The following is a 21914-nucleotide window of genomic DNA, read 5'->3' as shown; positions in this document are numbered from 1 at the left end:
TGGGAACATTCAAGGCCAGGTTGGACGGGGCTGTGAGCAACCTGATCTAGTTAGCGGTGTCCCTGCTCCTGCAGGGGGGTTGGACTAGATGACCTCCAGGGGTCCCTTCCAACCCAAAACATTCTTTGATTCTATGAATGGTTTCTTCAAATCACTAAGATCATACCTTGTTTTTTGGTGTACTCTTCTCTTACCAATTTTACTCTACAAATTACTGAACTAACCTGCACTGTCGATATCTGCACTGGAGGAGCACTCGTAGGTGTAGCAGGACGAGGAGTCATAGTATTTTGAGGCTGAGACTGGGCATGTGCCTGTGCTTGCATCTGCGCCAAGGCTTGTTGAGGGATCATCAGCAACTGCCCATTCTCACTCCGCACAAGGACCATGCCTGTTAAAAAAGAAACTGGTCAAGAAAACATACACCCTTTTCAAATACGAAAGAAACATATTTTCTCAGGTTTTTTTATCCAAGTTGGATACATATGGAATTAATGTACTGTTGAAGGACTACACAGCTAACAGCAGTGGTTTAGAATAAAAGCAAAATACCCAGCTTCATTATCACATCTTGTATAGTATACCTTAATTACAGAAATACCATTTCTCTATCAAAATGCTCAGTATGGTGTGCATCAGAACACATAATGAGTCATATTTGCCCCCACCAAAAAATTCCCTGTGACTAGAGGTTAAAATTACCAATCATATAAAAATCCTACCTACTCTTTACTAAGGAATTTGTTTTATGAAACACTGCAAATAAATGAAAATCTTGCCATTAGGCAAGATTCCTGATAGTTTTTCTTTCAGAAGGGAAAAAAAAATATAATCAAACATAGGCTTCACCATCAACAGGAACACAATTGTCTAAATTCCAAATTAATTTCCCGTAACAAATTTAGTAATGAAAGTGGCTATAAAATCATAATCTTTCCCATGTGCAGCTGCAACAGACTGCATTGTGCCATGTTACACCCCAAAAGAAAAATAAAATGGAGAGGGAAATAAGGCAGTCATTCCCTGCTCAGTCACTCAGATCAATACACTTAACCCCACTGGGTAGCTATAGGGAACCAGATTTTAACAGGCAGATTTTCAGATGATAGTCTCTCTTTCTTGAAGGCATAAACAGGATCTGGACAACATGAACTGTTTTTCAAGAGCTCATTGATTCAGCACGCCTCAGTCCACAAGAGTCTTAGGACCTTACAGCTCTGAAAAAGCCACCTAAGGAAACAAACTGGGCACTCAAAATTAGCCTTTCTGAGTAACAGACTACAGGAGGAAACTTCACCACGAAAATCAAAAGGCACCACTGAAATCAGAAAATTTTTATTAAGTGTTGTTCAGTGAATAAGAAGCCTATACATGTTCCCCAACAATATCTGGAGATCTGGTCTATGCCATCTCAGAGCATGACTACTTCAAAAGAATCAAGCATTTATTTGCTTTTCTATTCAGATGAAGTGCTGAAATGTTTATAGACAATGCCTTAAACAGTTTTCTTGGACTGTTTGAAAATCAGTGTTAAACTGCAAAAATTCATATACTCATTTCTACAAAAATTAGTTCAAAAGAAAACCAGATTAGTTAATTTGTCTCTATTTTTTTCCTTACAGTCTCTACATTAACTTTCTTTTAATGAGACAGGGTCATACTGAGATGTTAAACTAGTTTATATCAAAAAGGTGACTTTCCATTGTGACATTTAGAAGTGTTAAGGTGGGACAGCAACGTGTTATATCAAAGAGTTATATCAAGAAACGAATGTCATCAAACTGGTTTTCTGTATGAAAGGAGGAAGGTGGGAAACTTATTTATAACCTTGCAGATTGTAGAAACAAATACTCTTGGTTTAGCTGTCACATCCACAAAAAACCCATTTTCTAAGCCATCCCAAAAAGAAAGGTCTTTTCTCCTGTAACTTACGTGGGGAGAAGACATTTTCATTAAACCAGCAAAGCCATACACCACCACCACAAGTAGCTTATAAGAAATTTAAAAACTGCAATAGTGAATACAGAGCTTCATCCTGAGAGCTGCTCATTAGAACCATCACTACTTTCTCACCATCAGCCGCAGGCTACAGGGAGGGGGCTACTGACAAAAACCAGAGAAATTCAATATTTTAAAGACTAGAGAGTGACCTGCTACTACATCGAGCTTGTTCTGCATAAGCAGAACTTGGCATCCTCTTCCAATGTGCAAACATAAAATCTTAGGAAATTAACTCACGTTGCCCATTTTTGTCATCCGTCATAATAATCAGCTGAAGAAGCTAAACACTGAATCAGTGGAAATCTTCAATATTATTATAACTGAAAACATCGGTACAGTGGAAGTTGATTAGAGGAGCTATTTTCAAGTCAACGTCAAATATTAAGGCTTGTTGATTACCATTTAGTTTCTAGCAATTGAAAAGGCCCAATGCCTGTGCTTTCAGAAGCCCTTAAATATCACAGAATTATACTGACATCCCATAGGAAACTTTTTTCTTAACATTCACCATTTTCAGCATTCCCTAGGATACTCTAGGGCTAACGTACCATCCAAATTATTTAGAGAGTTATGTATTTTTTCCTTCCAGGAGCAACATGATTGATACCAATTCCAGTGTTGGGGTTGGTGAGGAGGGGTATTTGGTTTTTAAGCTTCTTTCTCAGTGCAGAAGTGACTGAAGTTATTTGAAAGTGCCAACACAAAGCAGCTCACCTGCACCGAGAACCTTTATAGCATCAGGCACCGGTACACAGCTCTATGCTACCAGTTCCCACCTCCAGCTCAATACACACACTGGGCTCAAGCACAGGTCTGAACTACACGTTAGTGTCCTGCCACAGCACAACCGCCCTGCAGGAGACCAGTAGAGTCAACTCATTGGTTTGCTCCCCGAAATACGAATGAGAAAAGAAAGAAGACAACCACAAAATGAAGGTTGACTACCCCTGAAGAGCAAGCACGATGTCTGAACAATGAAATAGTCTCCCTGAGCTACATGCAAAATTAGAACATGCCTACACATTAACATAGCACAACTGCTGAAACAGACAGTTGAAAAGCATATTAATGTGAGCTTTAGAAAACATATCAAGAAAGTTCAATTTTTGGCAGCAGACAGACCAAACAATCATTTGTAATTCAAACCCTGACTCTAAGCACTACCCTGCTAGATTTCTAACGATGGGAAGTCTGAACCTTCTCTCATAATAAAAAAAGTAATTCATACAAAGCTACATGCATCTCCGTCCCTATTTAAATAGTTCTTTTATACTACACTTGTATTTGATACAGTTATTTTCCATTTATACTATATCTAACATGTCTTTAAGTTCGCATCTACCACTGATAGATAAATTGCTGTGCACACTTCATGGGCTATATGCAAACACAAAGACAATTATAAGCATCAGACTAGTCTTGCATAAATTTTAATCACGGTATGATGATACAAGATATTTTACCTGCTTGAAATTTTATCTTGTTAGTATATGGGTGATTTCAGAAAAGGTGTAAAAACTCCGATCATGATGAAATTGGTTCTTAAAATTTCCGCGCAGAAGTTCACCAGTAATACAGGGTGCGGGCAAGTAATTTTTGACTGAACACTTAACACCTCTCCAGCCTTGTTGAGAATAATTTAAAAAGGGAGATGGAGCTGCTCTCTCAGCCTCTCCCCCTCCAGCCCAACTACAGACTCTTTTCCAACCCAAATAGCTAAAAAAACTATACCCAAGCTGGCATTAAGCGAATTTTCAGTTAAGTTCAGAGAGCTCATTGGAGCTACCTCGATTAAGAATTAAAAAGGAAGTCCCATTTATTTCCCGCTTCTAAACAAAGTCAGCGTAGGACTACAACAGCCCCCTCTCTCCATACATACATTAACCACCTCTCAGTTGATGCATTTGTTGCAATAGAAAAAAGGAGGGGCTGATAGCCACGTGTGTAGAAAAAAAAAAAAACAAACAAACCCAAAACATCTCTTCCTCTAATGTTCCAAAACTTGTATTTTAAATATTTAAACACAGATAAGTGTCAAACTCAAATTCCAATGCACAAGAGTGCAAATTCTGTATGAACCAGATCAGAAATGATTACCAGGTACTAGACGACAGCTAGAATTGTACCAAGGTATCTCACTTCTCTAATTAAATTTGGCAACATATTTAAAGTAAGGATGAAAAATGTATTTCTGTTTCAAGTTTACCACCCAGGTTTTTGTTCCACAAAGGGATGAATTGCTACTTGAGACCAAACAGCTACTAAAGATCATTGGAAATGTTCAATTAGAAAAAGGTGGCAATAAAACTTGGCCATTTAAAATATTGCTCTGCTTTCTTTTTCCTAGAAAGTCTAATCACGTGTACTCTAAAATCATATCCACTATTAAAAATGCAAACATTCAAGCATTCTTTCCAAGTCTCTCATTAAAAAACTAATTAAAATTAAAATTAATTACCATTTTTGTTAGAAGTTGGAGGCTTAAGAGGCTCATATTTTAGTTTGAATTAAACAATTCATCACAGCTCCAAATGAAGGATTAACAAAAGTGACTTGGATTGCTTCTTATGCTGAAAAGACTTGTGCTCCTGACTAGTACAACGGTCATCTCATGTGTTCTTGTTGTGGAGACCTTCCACATCTCTGTTTTCAAGAGTGTTTGGATGGAAAAGTTCATTATTATATGATGTAGCTGCATGATTCTACACTGTGTCGCCTTTGCCTCTTGCTATTTGTATTTCCATTTGTTAATGGCATTTCTATTTACAAAGTGTTGTGTTTTGGGTGTGGTTTTGTTGGTTTGGTGGTTTTTTTTTTTTTAATTAATAAAACTTGTAAAATCATGCACTGGAATAAAAAGTGAAGAGCTCTGGCCTTTTGACATGTCAGAAAAACACAAACCAGTCTTTTTTCTAATGCCTTCCCCTTCTTTCTTTCTTTGAAACATGGCTTGGCTTAGCAAAGACTAAAGAAAAAAAAATAACAGAATAATAAAGGAAGAAGAATAAAAAAAAATATTTTGTAGCCTTAGCAGAGCACTGTGATTATCTGTGTAACTCCTGAGATGTACAGCTTTCTTGCTAGAGATCTCTACATCCAAAAAACCCAAACCAAAACAGTTTTCTGTCTTGTTACTAGCTTTCACTGGTAAACCAAGATTAATAATATTTCTAGAAGCTGGACTTCCCAATGGCAGAGTTAAAACTTTCTGCAGATAGAGCAGGCATCTTCAGATTATTGTTCTGAGGACATACACAGTCCAGCAAATTGTCACCTCTGACGACCACAGCTAGCAGGCGACCACTCGAACAGCAACATATCTAGATGTCACCCTCTCTCAGAATAAATGCTCCATTTCTCGGGGACTTGATTCCTACAGTAGGTGACATACTGGAAGACTTCATCTACAGTTAGCAAGGACCATAAAAAGGTATGGGTCATGTCTGTCACTGGGCATGCCAGCGTGCAAGAATGAAACTCCTGCGTATCTGTGAAATATAAAAGCTAGAAAGTATCCTATCAGATCACAAGTGACAACATCGCTCTCTCTGTCGCAGATACTGAACAGAAGAACAGGCAGATTCAAGCTTACAGATTTTGCTCATTACCCACAATGTAGCTCATGGTCTAATCCAGATCAATTCAAAACCATTACTAAGGAACCTAGACTTTTAATAAGTTCTTTTTTTTTTTAGTAGCTGAGATATGACAGAAGAATTAATGGATGTATGATCCTGAAACTCCATGGAGAACACCCCTTTCCAGTCTCCTGAGGAAATTATCTTCTTAAAGTAAAAAAGTAACTGAACTTTATTTCCAGCGAAAAACTAGTTTGTGTCAGGGAGAACTGTTAGGCAGCAAAGAGTCACCTTCAATGCACAGACATGCTGATGTTCAGAAAGAATGCCCAAGCCTGAAAGAAAACTAGAGGACTGATGCTTCTGGGGTAGGAAATGAAAGTGCTTACAAACATCTCTAGAGAAGAGGGTTATTGATCATAAAGTCCACTGACATCTGACAAATCTTCAAATCCTAACTAGATTTGCCAGGAAAGTTCACCAAGAGGTTATCTTAACGTCAAAGCAGTTTGCGCCTTAAGCTCTCAAGCAGATACTCATTTGTGGCAAGATGCTGCAAACATTTGACATGGCAAAAAAATCTGACAGTAATCATAAGCGGGCTGTTGCCGCATTAGCAGAAGAAAGCTTTATAATAGTATCCCTTCTGTATTGTCAGAAGAGATTCTGTTGCAACAAAAAGGAAAGCAAGTGTCTGTAAGGTTATGCAAGTTGATACCATACACACCACAAAAACCATATAAAGCAAAGGGGATGAGTCAATGCTCTGTAGATGATTGGATCAGGCTATACGGAGACCCTGGAATAACAAAACCTTTATAAAAGGACAGACTTCCTAAGATTTTCCCAATACAAAAAAAGCTAGAAGAATACTGGAGACACAGCTGGAGAAAAGGACAGCTGCCTATACAAACTACAGGAAGAACTTTCAGCAGAAGTGATATATATGATAGGGTCACTTACTGCAGAAAAGGAAATAACCTGATACCGACATCAACGCCGTCCAACAATCCACCATTCCTCCCCTTATGGTAACTGACCCCACCTGGAAAAATTCTCACTTTATTGGAATGAAAAGCCAAGAAAAGAGGGAAGAACCTATCAAAGTCTACTAGTCCACTGCAGCTCCATGAAAATCTGGGTAGTGAAGGGAATCTTCTCTAACACAAGACAACTTTTAGCACATTTAGAATTATTTACATACATTGAAGAGCAGCTGTAATAAACCAGAAGACACGTAGCAGTTTGTGAAGGACAATCTATACACCAACTCATGAGGAACAGTGATTACAAATCAAGATGAATAGCACAGAACTTTAAATGGCAACACAGCCGTGGATTAGACATTACTGAAAACACGTTATTTTGTATCTGTTGAGAGATGTTCACCACCACATTAGATGCACTGTCTTAGTTTACCTGCTTAGAACCTCAGGTGATCTCTGCTGCACAACAAATCCAAAAAAAAATTTTACTTGAACTTTCTTGTCAAAGTCTTTGACACCATCAGCAATCCAGGCTCTTGAGTTTCATGAACAAATGTGGCTGGTTTGACACTTCTATAAAGGCATCTTAGCTCCACTAGGATAAGCATAGTGCTTATGGAGAAGGCTAGGTAGCGCAGGTATCAGCTCTGGCAAACCGGTTAGCTGAAAATGAACCCACTACTATCTGTGACTTCACCTGCTCCAGGAGCGCTTGCACTGCACCGGCACGGATGAGGTCAGCCTGCGCAAACATGAGTTAGCAGTAGATATGTTCCCTGCTGAGCTGCAGGTCTACAGGCCATAAAACTGCCAGGCGGTGACAGAGCTGTCCAGCACACTGGAGCAACCCGAGATACTGCACCAGATTCCCTCTCGTCTTGTTTCAGAGTAACGGGCACCCTAAAGGAATGAATGCTGAGCTTTTGCGCACATTTGTATTGAGAGCACGCAGCGCACATTATGCCGAGCCCATCTTAAAGGTGCCTGTTAAACATTCAGCACCTGTTGTGCTTAAGGTGAGCTACAACTTGGCATGAAAAAACATGACTGTCAGGTGTTGCTTCAGAGCACCGCTAAGACAAAACACGTGGAGTCTCTCCTGACAGTCACTAAACTTTACACCACAGTGAAGATTGGCACGGCACAGAGTTTTGGACACAAACTTGCTACAGAGCTACAAAAGCACATCACTCCTTTCACCCTTCAACTCATGTCACTCTGGAATAAAGTCAAATTCCACCCAGATACAATTGCCTAAAAGTTCTGGTGCAGCACTAGTTTACTACAGCACTCCGCTGCATTTGCCTATCAACACTCCCCCCACGTGCCCAATTTGCACACACAAATCACAGATCATAACTAATGGTTATGGTCTGTGAAATACTAATCGTTGAACAGCTGATTTTCAATTATTGCCAACGTAGGTGAAAGATACTTTCTCAAAAATCATCCAGAATCCTGACTGCAAAGCAAGGAAAATGTATTTTGTACAGACCAAGTACACAATTTCACATTTTGAAAAACTACTTGTTTCTTCTTATTAAAGAGTCAAAAGACAAAAATAGACTCAGCTTCACAGTAGAAGCTTTTGCTTACTCTTACTATGCAAGAATTCAAACTACAGAACTCAACTGTACTGTCTAAAAAGTGAAGAAGTATTGATTCATAAGTCTTTTAAGAATATAGTTAAAGGAATAATGTCATGATGGAGTGCCAAAAAGCCACTGTATTTAACAGTGATCCCATATGGAAAAAAAACTGACCTGCTCAGTTGAAAAGGTGTGTAAGAAGTGTTCTGGGAAATATGTCATCTTATATAACAACAATTGACAAACACTTCAGCAACAACCGTGATTTGAAACGATTTTGACTTTTCTGGAAAGCTATATTCCTTGAAAGTGTGTTAACATTCCTTTCTAGTCAAGCATACAAAGCCAAAACACCAGAGCACTCTGTCAAACTGCAACCCAGTCATCACACAAATCTGTCTTTAGTCTGATGCAGAAAAAACGAAGAAGCACACTATCGAGAGCTAAACCAATTACTTCAATTATTGATCTCAAAGTGATTCAGATTTAGCTCTGCCGTTCATTTCAATATACTTAACAGCAAACAGCAATGCAGTTATACCAAAATTGGATTCGTTTTTGAGAAAGGAAGACACAAAATAAAGTGTCACTAATTCTTCAGACCTGTTATTCTAACTTGGAAATTTTAAAACTTCATTTCTGGCAAACAGTTTGTCTATACCGAGGCATATCAACATTAGTGCTGTTGGAGCACCTGAAGAAATGGGAATGGGCAAGCCACTTCGCATTTACCACAGTCTGCACACGAATACTTGATGGGGAGTAATGCATTAAATCCACCTTCTATTCCTTCAAAAAGCAACACACTAAAACAACTAAATACACGAAAAACCGTTAAAAAAGCATTTCTTCAATTTGTCCCCACTGTGAACGCCAAGTATATATCCTTTGTGAATTTAGCAGTGACAAAACCCTTTGCCGATGCCAGCTTTTCACCCAGCGCTGAGGAGACTTGATGTTAGGCAATTCCACCGACTGACAGCTACCCAGGGCAGCCTCAGTGGAGATGTTCCCTTCAAATCCCCCTCTGCAGAAACAGCCTGCAATTTTACGACACTCTCACTGCTGATAGAGAAGTTATTCCGCTTTGAGAATACACCAAACACTATGCCTGAGAGTTCAAATACAAACTATCAACGTGGACATGATATTACATGTCATTTGGCTGATAGCAACACTTACTAAATAGCACTGCCTTTTCAGTTAGTCTGAACACAGAAATAAAAGTATTTTCACACCTGTAAGCTTGAATTCAGAAAGCTTTAAACAAAATCAAGTCTCGTTTTGATTTTTACTAACCATCAAATGCACAGTCCTGAGTAATGACTAAGCTTAATGACTGGGTATGACTAACACTTAGAAATAATTAGTGCCTTCTCTCCCCCTCCCCCATGGAGGAGAGGGAAGGAAAGAAAACCAAATGATACATTGGAAAAAAAGAAGAATGAAAGGAATTAAGAGGTTGAAGTTCATGGCATGAACACTTGCCTCTTCTTCCAATCCACCCTTAATACTACTGCAAACATTACTGCACATATGTTTAGTAAAAACTAACAGCTCCTCATGCTTTTCTATAAACTTCTGCACGGTTTAGCCACCCTCAGCCTTCCTGCTCCAGATCTCTTCCAACTTCCTCCATTGATCCCTCAGCAAACACTCTTCTGGTCACCTTCGTTGACTCTTTTGCCACAGGTGCTGCAATTCCTCAGTGCTACTCCTAGGAGTTGGTACTTCTGACTCATGTGAGTACAACTGGTCCCACTCGCCACACCACCACTTACGCTGAATGTACCTGATGTTACTACATTCCAAGAGGCACTAAATCTAACCCTCCTTTACAGAAATATTTGATTAATAAACTGAAGGAAGGTGTGAAGACAGCTTACTACAGCCTTCCTGCCCCCTCAAACCATTTAAGGAAGACTAGAGCATGGCACCACACCTCATTGCTTAGTTTTTGTTTATACTCTGATATCTAGAGCACACATTTGTCAACTGAATCTATACAGGGTGTCTGTACGTAGTCTATCCAGCATGTGCTTTATTCTGTACAACAGTACTGTGATGCCTTTTAACAGTTCAACTACTCTCAGAAGCATACATTAATCAAGTTATAATGATAAGTTAGACCATTTTTACTAGAGAGACTTACTTGATTCAATACAAACCTTAGAACAGTCAAGCTAGCCATGTAGAATAATATTACATACTGATGCAAGTTTTATGTTACTCGTTGTCTAGGTACCGGTTAAAATGTGTTACTGAAAATATATTTTAGTAATGCATTTTAAGGAAAAAAAAAAGCATAAAAGTTAAAAATGCACGGTGTCCATAATTTACAGGTCTAATTTATAGAGAGTTCTACACTGACAAGAAGTTACTCCATTTTTATCAATACACTTTTCCAAACCCCACAAAAAGAGCTTGGCAACTGAGTCGAACGTGGCACTAAATCCTGTGCAAATACACAGTAAAGGGACTGTCCTTGGGTAAAAGATTTATAACCTATTTATGCACTTTGCTGAGAATCAGCCTTTTATGTTCAAAGTGTAACTTTCTGATCACTGGTAATACCAGTACAGAAACTCATCTTTTGAAAATATTATTTCTAGCCTGACAACAGTTACAGAGCCAAAGATTATTTACATTTGTACAATGCCTTAAGACAGCTCTACTTGAGGTGCTGCCTATACAGATCTCACTGCATAAACAGGGTGCAGCTGTATCGATTCCTTATCTCCTCTTTCTTGATTATTGGTAATCTATACCATTATGTAGTGATGATAATCAAGGTTTTGTTCTCACCAAAAAATATTCTGTATATAAAAACCCCTTAGTTAAAGGCATAAGTAAGGCCTCAAGGACAATTATTTCAGTATACATTAAATATTATGCTAAAGACATCCGAAGAAAATTACTCCAAGACAGGAGACTTTGCGGTAAAAACTTGTCTTTCAGTTCCTTGAGACACCCATACCTCCAGAAGACAGCCAGCATTCGTGGAAGAAATAGAATAGACCGGGGTAAAAGTTTCCACATTAAACTGAGGTAAAGCTGTCCTAAAAGGTTTTTTAAAAAAAAAAATTGACTCTATTCATATGTCCATGGTCTCAATGAAAAAAAAAACCTCATTTAATTTGAAATATGAGTGATCACAGAGTCTTTACACATGTTTAATTACAGCCTGGTCTGTGTACAGTTTTTACAGTTCTCTCAACATTTGAGCTGGAAATGGACCATTTCACCACAATAATTTAGTGGTACAATCTCCAGTGTGGACATCAACGGTAGCGTTGTAAGAGATGCTTATTGTACAAGCTATTTTCCTTCTCTTATACGGAAGCAGTATGCAAGAGGGCTGATTAAGCAAAAACTGTATCCAGACAAGAAAGGTTTTACAACTTTCAAGAAACTATCAGTATAAATACACTACAATTTCTTGTGTTTAGGCAAGACCTTAATTAGCTTAAAAACAAATTCAAGTTAATGCATTAACAACTTAATAACACCACAAAGCCAAAGCCTGAATATCCCCACAGCCACTGTCTGTAAAACAGCTGTGTGCAACCTGTCAAAGGGATGGAGACGCACTTAGGGTTCAGTCCCAGAAATGCACCAGGGAAACTTCAGCAACGTTCACAGATCACACAACTACTTGTACACAGGAACATCGCCGTGCACAGAAAAAGCCCTTTGTAACTTGTGACCCCCACATACTCTCTCCTGAGTTTGGCCTTCCTTCACACACAGCTTTACAGTTCATAATACAACTGAAATAACTGCCTGGTAAGACGACTAAAAATTCCCTTCTATCATTGCCTTCAGTTGTGAGAAATACAATTCTCAATTTTTTTTTTCATGCCACTACCTCTTCAAATCTTCTTTCACAAGAGATAATATGCCTAAGAGAAAAAAGTTAAACTTGCTAACACTTACTGTCTTCCAACTGGCAAAAGCCTTCTTTTTAACATCAAGCAATGGCATCAAATTCAGGGAGCAGATTCAGACAGATAAATGGAATTACAAACATCCATAAAGTTTCACCACAGAGAACAATCCTGACAAGTAGTTATTTTCAGGTAAAAGTGCCGATTTCAAGTATTTCTGACAAAAACTGCACATAGTAACAAAAAACGTTTACCGTGTTGTGTTTGTAAGTGACTTCTATGCCTAGCTCCTACCAAGCAGACTCTTAGTATTTGATCACAGAGTTTTTATGAGAACAGAAAGCTAGAAAGCAAGCTTTCCACAAGCCAAACTCTTCCTTTTGCTAAAACCCACTTACGCTAATATCAGTATTTTCAACTGTGATCCTGAACTACCTCATACTTTTTTTTTTTTAGGACTCTATTTACATATCATTTCCCAAAACAGAGAAGGCAAACAACAGCAAGAGTTTTCGTACACCAAAACATTTCATTTGAAGAGAGTTAGTGATACCTACTAATTTATGTCTTATCAGTGCCCTAAACTGCTGCATTTTCATCTCAGATTGCTAACTTTGCTGCTCCATCCTGTACTAGTAAGTGATTCAAGTCCTGGGCAGCATCCAAATTTGTGGTCCTCAAACCAAGACCCTGCATTTTAGAAGTAACCCACACAGATTTCCAGAGATGGAAAACTCATTTAGCTCCCTGAACATAGAAACACCATGTAACTTCGGGAGTAGCAAAGTGCAGAATGGCTCAAAAGAAATAAATCATTCACTTCTGGTCATTGACCAACAACGTTGAGCATAAGCCTAGTGATATCTCCAAAAAAAACCCAGAAAAACCACAATTTGAAGTGTAGATAGGCATACAAAACAAATCCATACATGCTCTTCCAAAGGCTCTTGGGAACAACAGTATTTTCCATAACAAAACTGAACGATATGTAGTCAAAGTTAATAGTTTTCATACCTTAATGGAATTACAGTTACATTCCCATTAGATCCCATCACTTAAAGAGACACCCTTATCAGATCTGCAAAACGAAGCACTGGTTTGCCTCGTGACAAAACCAAAAAAATCCTATCGAAAATCCTATCACACAGCTCTCTGAGTCTTAAGTTCTTTGGGGTACAAAGCTAAGCATGCAGGATTCCTCAGTTATGAAAGTTGCAATAAGAAACAAACACAACTTTCAGTCTGGCGACATATGGCAGATCTGATGTAGCAGATTTCAAATAAAGCAGAATGTTCCTTTTGCTGATGCACGATTTGAACATAAAATCTACCCCTCACCCAGAAGAGTTCTGCAGAAGAGATCCACAGTTATCTTTCAGAAAGAGAGATACCACTTTATGTGCCAAGTATAGGACTCCCAAGCTCTAATCTTGGCAAAATATCGATTCCCTCATGGCCTTGGGCAAGTCAGAACTACTCTAACTTGCTCTTTCCCCCAGCACTAAAAGCAGAGTTCATACTACTTTATTTACCAACCACACAGACACGTTGCAAGGATTAAGTTTTGTAAAATGCTTTGAAAGTAAAACATACTGTAAGTACTGTAAGAAGCTCCTATCATCATTGTGCATTACAGACATTATTTTTAACAGAATACAGCCATGCCAACCAGTTAACAGGCATAATATTGGCAGCGCATACAACGTACAGGGAAACTATAATCAGGATATGTTTGAACTCGCTTGCTAGTCAGTGAGAAATAGAAACAACTACATTCCACTACTTCATAGTATTTCTTCTGTTCCTCTCTCTGTTTCTTGTATTATGGAAGTCTGTGGATTTCTTCATCTGTTTGTTTATTTTCCTAGTTACTTCAGGCACTTCTAGAGCACATGTTTCAAGTACAAAGTAACCCAAAAAATGCCACATTCACTACAAAAAAGTAACACAAATTGTTTTACAATGAAAAGATTGGCTGATTCTTCTCAGCCTGCCACCTTTCTCCTTTTTCTACGTGCTCTCTTTTGCCTAACGGCCTAGCACCCCGACTCCTTACTGAAGGAAACTGAACTACTACTGCAGAAGTTATTTTTCAGTGACTCCAGCTCCAAAAATGACTACTCAAGTCAGAAGGACTTGAACCCGTGCTTTACATGAAGTATCTGTTCAGGTAGGTTTCCCATCCTAAAGCCACTATAATCAAGGCCTAAGTTAGAATCCCTCTTGGATAGCTAACACAAGCTAAAAATCATCGTTTTCTACAAAAGTTAAGCTTCCATTTAACATCAAGTAGTTTCCAGCCTCTAAGGCTGTGAAGAAAACCTTGAATATGCAAATGGACATAGTCCATCCTCCAGGGTCTGCAGGTGTACAGCACCAGTGTTCTTCCAGGTACCCTTTGCTTCTAGAAAGCACCAACAGTAAGTTTACACCGACTGTTAGTACTGTTCAGAACTCCAGAACATTCAGTTTTTAAAGGAGCCCCGTCAGTCTCACAGGTGGGGATCAGACCACCCTGTAGTCACCACAGAAGTGGCACACGAGACAGCTCCAGAAAGAAGTGATGTAGAAGTCCAGTCTCATCCCCTATCACCAGCTACTGGCAGGTTCAAGCGAGTTTTGTGAAAGTAGTAAAGAAGTTTTATTATTAGATACAAAGCAAAACAAATCCGTGATAGCAGTTCTACTACAGCTGCACGACTGCATTACTGCTAATGAGAATACTGGTCATGATCGCAGAAGTAAAACAATAATATAAATTATAAAGACAACCTGTCCTATCCACCACTACCAAAGAGGAATGAGTATCACAGAATCTTGTTTATTCAGGAAAAAAAAAAAAAGTTAGTCTTTAGGACCAAGCTAGCAAATTTGCCTAACAGTCACTCAGAAGGTAAAAGAAAAGGAGGACAGGTGGAAGGTTTCTAGATTTCAGTTTTACTTAAGCCAGTAGAGAAAACTGTCCAGACCTACCAGCTTTGTGTTATTCTTACTGTATACCTACAGCATTCACTCCAATCTGCCCCTTTCTTTAAGCAGGCACCTTAAAAGCTTATTATGGAGATGCTTGTACATAAAAATAAAGCAGCAGAGAGTAACATAAAGCATCTGCAAGAACAGAAACCAAATCTTTGAGGCCTCAAGTTGACATTACTGTTAAAGAAAGCTAAAAGACATTGGCTTTTAAATTCTACTATAGCATTGCTGGAGAAGATAGTATTTTGAAAACTGAGTTTAAAGTACATGAGTTTTGTCATTTTACAAGATGATTCTACCATGTGTCAGCGATGACCTCTAAACACTTCACAAACTCTCACATTGCAAAAGATTAATCTTAGGGCATAATTGCAGTTACACTTTTCTGCAGACTTCTGTGAGCATCTCTGACACTGACTTAACGCTTTAACAAACTCACCAATTTTGCTACCTCTTACCATATTATTGCACACAACACATTTTGTATTATTGCTTGAAGTACCCCAAAACAAAGAACTTCATACAAATTATTTTCAGTCACAGTTTCAAAAGATATTGCGTCTTTAAAGTAGCATTGTGTAAAGAGAAACTTGTGTTCCCGCCTCCCAGAAAATTATCTGAAAATATTTGCATGTCTTTGCTAAGAAGCTATAAATAAATAAGGTTATTTTCGGACCTTCATTATCCAGATCTGTCCAACTGGACCACAAAGCTCCAAACACGGGCTCTTGAAGAAAAGACTAAGCGTGATAGTCCTTTCCCTCAAAGACATCAGTAGTGAAAAACCATTATTAATGCACAGATGCTCTGAATAGTTCAGGTCCTTTTAGAAGCAATACACCAGAAGCCAGTAAGGTTGCAACAACTATGGCCCATTAGCTCTTCAAACATCTCTAATTTGGTCAGTCAGTGTTTGTTGCACAATTGCCTTGATGCAATACAAAGCACTATTCTAAAAGTAGTATATTTTAAAGAGCGTTGATCGAGCTTATTTTCCACCTGCTCTTTTTAAGAGAACATTTGAAACCTTTCAAGGTTTCTAATTTTCAAGACCCAGGTCAGTAACACTTCCTGACATTTTATATTCTGCCTTCCATACATGTGAAACCATAACTGCATTTTGGAGAGCAAGAAACAGTAATTCAGGGTAAAAGAATAACTATAAAACATGCACTGCTTATTGGTCAAACCTTCCATAGGAATTTTCTAAGTTTTTGTAAATCTTGGTTTAAAATGCGACATGTGCAGTGTATGATCTCAAGCTATTTAATGCACTAAGTCTTACAAACTCTTACTAGCACATGCTACTAACTTAAAAACGAACTCGTGCATGCAAATTTGATGCATACAGTAGATGCACAGCATACAAGCACTGCAGCTGCAGCTTCATACTACCAAACTGCCTTTAAAAATCTGGCCTACGATGCTGTAATTTAAAATACAATTTCAAAAGCATAGTCATCTATTCTCCTTTCACGACGAATGTATATGCACTCTGCTAAAGATTAAAGCAGTTGCATGCAGCTAGACTTTCAGAGGTGCTTAGCCCTTGCACCTGTGAGATGTTTGTAAGAGCTCACCATCCATCAGTTAAGTGTTCTGTAGGAAATGCTTTATGCAAAACATTTTCAAAGTTGGCTACTTTCGCAAGGTATAAAAATGTAAACCAAAGCAATTTAAAAAAAAAAAAATCTGTTCCACTAAAAAAAAAATCCTTTCCAATATTACCTGTCTCATCATGCAAGAACCCAATTTCCAATTTCTATGTATTCAGTCATGTATACTTGCTTATTTTAAAAGTCATGCTATTCTTTTGAAGTTATAAATATTTTTTAAAGTGTAAGACAGACAAGAAAAGTGCTTAATAAAAAACCTCAAGTGTTTAGAACCTATATTGTTTTACTTTGATCTATCGAGACCTCCAAAGGAGCAATTTATGGTCCAATTACGCTTAAGGACTGGCAACGCTGCTTCTAAGAGTAACACATTTCAGTATGCTATGGCAGTTTGAAAACATCAGCTACCTGGAAAAAAGGTCCCACTGGACTCAACAGTAGCATTTTCCCCATAATCAGGTTTATAATGCAGTATTAGTGAAAAAGTAGGTATACGTGGCAATAGACTGTAAACCTGTAAAATCCTTTGATACACTGTGGCAATAAATAAATAAATAAGGCTTTTCCAGCCTATCAATTTACAAGCTACAAATTAAGCACTGGGATTTCAAAGGTCTGAGTTTTACTGCTATTTTTTAAATTAGCAACACGTGTCAGTCAAATTACTCATATAGGGAATAATCTTCTATACAAAAAAAAAATGAGGAATATTTATGCCAGTTTGAACTTCAATACACAGAATGTTTGACAGACTTCAACAAACTAGATGGCATCACATACCATAAATAGTACATTACACAAAAAGCTGGTGTGTAGTAACACAGTATGGTTTCTGATCTACCTTATGTGGCAGGTGCACTGCTTTAAGGTTGGTTAGGAGTTTCAATAGGTGTGTTTTTACTCAGACCAATTGAAATAGATGATATGCAACCACTACTGATTTCATTCGGCACTAGTAGTAAAATTTAATTAGTTGCTCTTCGTATATTGCCCTGAAAATAGTGAATAGTAAGAATACAGCTATTACCACAGATTATTAAAAAGACAGGAAACTATCTGTAGGTTCATACAAGTATTTTCAGCTACAAATGAAACTGGATACAAGTAGGAGCCTGGTTCAAAATAACAGCAAATATATAAGCTTCAATCTCCAAATCTAGGATATTTAAGGAGGGACAAAACAGTTCTCAGGAAATAAATGCTTCTCATCCTGCTTTTCACTCACTCACTGAGTTCAGGACTAGACTCCTTGTCCAGAGATGCTCAGCACTAAGCACGAGACTAGCTACTACAAAAGCTGCAACCCTAGACACAACAGGGTGAGGTAAGGACATAGAATGACTGCCTTTTGTATCAGAACTCCAGTGACTACAACGATCATCATAAGGTTCAAATCCGTGAGTTTTTAAGTCAGACTTTGAATGTATTTAAAGCAAAAGAAGGTAGTTTTCTTGTGTTGTATCTGTTGCTTCTCTATTCATGAGTGCTCTGTGGTACTGAGGGCATGCAGGGACAGAGAGGGAACTGAACAGCACGCGAAGGCTATACGAACTACTGACGAAACCACCTTAAAAGTCAAAATGCCTTACGTGAAAATTAAATAGCAACATTTCATTTGATAATATTCCATTGTCACGCTTTGGCAGATTGCAGCTTCACTGACACTCACATGGTAACAAAGATACCAGGCAGAATTATTTTCAAATTATTACTGCTGAAAAGACTTTTTGGTCACCCGAAATCATATGCTAAGTAGTGGGATGCTACAATTCTACCACTCAAAACCAGACAATTCTCACTGTTAAAAGTAACGCCTTTTCCACGATTCACAACTCAACAGCAAGAAATCCGATTTGGATACCTTCCTTCCTGCAAGAAATACGCTTCCAAAATAAAACCCCTCGATCCTCTTACTTACCTGGTGGTAACTGAAAATTCTGAATGTTAGTTGGATTCTGAGGTGGCTGAGGCAAACGAGGTGCTAAAACTGTAGGAGTCAAAGTTGCTCTGATTCCACTCGTAGTTGCTGTTGGAGTCCTTGGCAGACTTTGTGCCACTGTATTGGCAGTGCCTTTAGCCATTCCTGTGGGGGTGCCAGGAGCTGCAGGAGGTATCCCACCAGGATTGGGAGCAACATTGGAGAGCCCAGCTTGCATAGTTTGCCCAATAATCATGTTACCCCCTGTAGTACTGGGCTGGCCACCAGTAGCCAGCGTCTGCTGTTGGGATACTGCCTGGACTATCGTTTTAGGAGACTCAGACTTGATGACCTGTGTGGTGGGAGCTGCTGGCACAGTGGAACCAGACTGGCTGTTCACAAGCGATGTCTGGAGAGAAACTCCAGATCCCACAGTGGCTGTAGCAACAGCAGGAAAACTCCCCACACTGATGGTTGAATTGATCACAGTATTGCTCCCATTTTGAGTGGCTGCACCAGCTGCAGCTACTGTGGGTCCTGCTGTGTGAATCGGTGGCCTCACAAGCGTTACCGTAGGCGCCCCAGTTCCAATGCTTGGTGGTGGCTGCGAGGAGATAACTGTGGGCGAGGAGGAAGATGCAGAGGACACAGCAGTATTAAGGAAAGAAGTCTGGATGACAGTGTTGGAAGCTGACGGCAAAACAGCATTGACAGTATTTCCTTTCCCCACAGATCCAGGTCCATTGTTAACGAGAGGGGCAACAGCAGGTGCAGGAGCGGGGTTAGCAGTCACCGGAGTCCCAGAGAACGTAGCACTTCCTGTATGGTGAGAGTTCATCACCACGTTACTCCCATTCAAAGTCTGCACGGTTGTGGTCCCAATCTTGCCATTCCTGGTGGACAAGGCAGTTGCCATGGTGCTGATAACCACCGATTTGCCCTGACTGTGGGTCCCTGGAGCAGCAGTGACTTCAGATCCTCCTGCTGCTGCAGTGGTGGTGCTGGTGCTCGTTGTGGTGGCTCCATCCAGAGCTGAAGTCTGGGACCTGGTGTTATGATTAATAACACCCCCTTGCACTCCTCCTGCTCCTGCAAGACAACAATAAGGTTAAACAGAGAGAACAAGCAAGAAGAGAAGTCCAGCGAAGACTGAATGTTCTCCCTCATCACCAAGTCTTCTGCATCTCCCAGGCTGCCTGCCTGGAGCCAAGAAAACAGGACAGAGTACAAACTGAAGATGACTTTGAAGACATTATCTTGAAGCCTCCAATTTCCCACCCCCCAGAGACTGACAGATTCAATATTAATTGTAACACCCCTGCCTTCAACACTACAGTGAGACAAAATAGGGATTTTGAGACAAAATAGGATTTGATATGAAGCAAGGGAAGGAAGGAAGAAGATCATCTTAGACCTCTTCCCCATTCTAGAGCCTGACATCACATTTAGCAACAGGACTGCAACTACAGGGAGGGAAAAATGGCAATGGAAGACACGTTAATAAGGCATATTTCCTATGCCCAGCACACATTACCCTCTAATCCCTTCATCTCCTACAGAGTAAGTCAGTTAGATCAGGAGGCTCAACAACAGCAAAATACGAAAAAGTGAAAGGAAAGGAAAACGTCGGCCTGGCACGATAAGATTACTGCAAGGCCTGGAGTAGGCTACCAGAAGACCCCTCCACTTTATTACGGAATTTGTTCTTCTGGATCAGAAGTTCCCACAGCCAGAGAGAGTTAAAAATAAATAAATAAATAAAAAGCAAAGCTGGTTTTGAGAAGGGACAAGATGATGTAGCTTCTTGTCCTGAATAATCCTCATGCCCCTTGATAAGGCCTGCTGTTATCACAAGTACAATCACACACAGTCCACGTCCTGGCCCTAAGGAGACAGAAATGGGAAAAGAATAGTGACAGACAGATACTGAGATGCATGTTATAAGGGTTAAGGAGATCCTCCTAGAAGAGCTTCATTAATCATGACAGAAGGTCTGTAATATCTTCTTACACTTCAGCAACAAGAAAGAAAGCAAAAAAAAAAATAAATAATGGGGGGAGGGGAGGAATTGCAGGGAGAATCTGGGGAGACATTTTTTTTTTTAATTCCCCTGAAAAACAGCTTCCCTCTATTCTCATGTAGTAAGCCCTTAGTCCCAGCCTTCACACTGTCCCCCTACAATCTTCACAGCACAGAGAGGGGGAATAGTCCCAGGTAGCTATGGGGGGTGGGTGGGGGGGGGGGGAGAAGACATTGTACAAGGTGGGGTGTTGTGGCCTGAATTCCCCCCCTTCCTGGGACCTGGTGTTGTGACAACACCCCCTTGAGGGCAGAGAAGGAATGAGAGGTGTGGAATGCCCCCTCCAAGCCCCTGGAACAAGGGAGGGGGTGGGGGAAGAATATCCAGGCCGGCAGATATGGGGGGGAAGCGTTTTGAGGGACTTCCTCCCCTTGAAATCCCCCCTCGCTTCCTCCTCTACAGGAAATAGGTGTCATGATTAATAACACCCCCTTGCACTTCAGCAACAGAGAAGGGGGAGGGGAAGGAGCATTTACACAGACAGCTAAGGCGGCATTATCAAGAGGGAATCCCCCCCGTAACCTCCACCCCTGGAAAGGGAAGGGGAGCAGTCACAGACGGCATGGGAGGCACGGCCATTACCAAGGGGGTGGGCTCTGCCTCCCTCAGCCCCCGAGATTAAGGGAGCCCTTTTACACTCCAGCAACAAGGGCAGGAAAAGCAGAGGGGACCGGCAGAGTCACGGACGGGCACTGCCGGCTTATTCTGCGGGGAGGCTGCCCCCACACATGATAAAACACCCTCTAGTAAGCAGAAGCGAGGAGGGAAAATAAAGGGGAGGGAGCAGAGGCGCGGATACACACCGAGGGGGCATGATGAGGGGAGGCTCTCCCCCATATGATCGATACCACCCTTTGCACTCCCGCTCCTGCCACAACGAGAAGGAGGAGAGAGGGAAAAGGGGGGAAAGCAGTGAGGGAAGGAGGCAGCGGGAGCTGGGGAGTGGGGGGAGGGGAGGGCCCCTCTCCCTCAGAGCCCCCCACCCCTGCCCATGTTACCTGCTTTTGTGATCTCTGGGGCACTCAGTCCCATCTTGCTGCTGCTGCTGCTCTCTGTTTGGGCATTAGCATTGCCTCCTACTACTACTCCTCCAGGGCTAGGGCTAGGGCTGCTGCTGCTACTGCTGCTGCTCACAACATGGTTCCCCAGCAGCCCCCCAGCGGCCCTCAGGGGCTCCTGCGCCTTGTGGTGCTGGTGGTGGTGGCCGGAGGCCGCCAGCTGGGACTCCAGGGAGCCCACCAGGTCGCTCACCACCTTCTCATCCACCTCCGTGTTCAGGAAAA

The 21914-nt window shown here is 40.4% G+C and overlaps 1 protein-coding gene across 1 annotated transcript in view; it reads right to left on the bottom strand.

The window, feature by feature from the left end:
- TAF4 (TATA-box binding protein associated factor 4) overlaps positions 1 to 21908 on the bottom strand; it is a 39121-nt gene extending 17213 nt beyond the window's left edge. The window contains exons 1-3 of the mRNA XM_009643704.2: positions 21630 to 21908; positions 18552 to 19640; positions 225 to 391 (exon numbers count right to left, since the gene is read on the bottom strand). Coding sequence (XP_009641999.1) covers positions 225 to 391; positions 18552 to 19640; positions 21630 to 21663 — 1290 coding nt within the window. The 5' untranslated portion in view covers positions 21664 to 21908. The remainder of the gene's footprint in view (positions 1 to 224; positions 392 to 18551; positions 19641 to 21629) is intronic.
- Between the last annotated feature and the right edge of the window lie 6 nt (positions 21909 to 21914).

Source organism: Egretta garzetta, unplaced genomic scaffold, assembly GCF_000687185.1.
Source record: "Egretta garzetta isolate BGI_Z169 unplaced genomic scaffold, ASM68718v1 scaffold158, whole genome shotgun sequence".
Lineage (NCBI taxonomy): Eukaryota > Metazoa > Chordata > Aves > Pelecaniformes > Ardeidae > Egretta > Egretta garzetta.
This window is presented reverse-complemented; position numbering and strand designations above follow the sequence as displayed.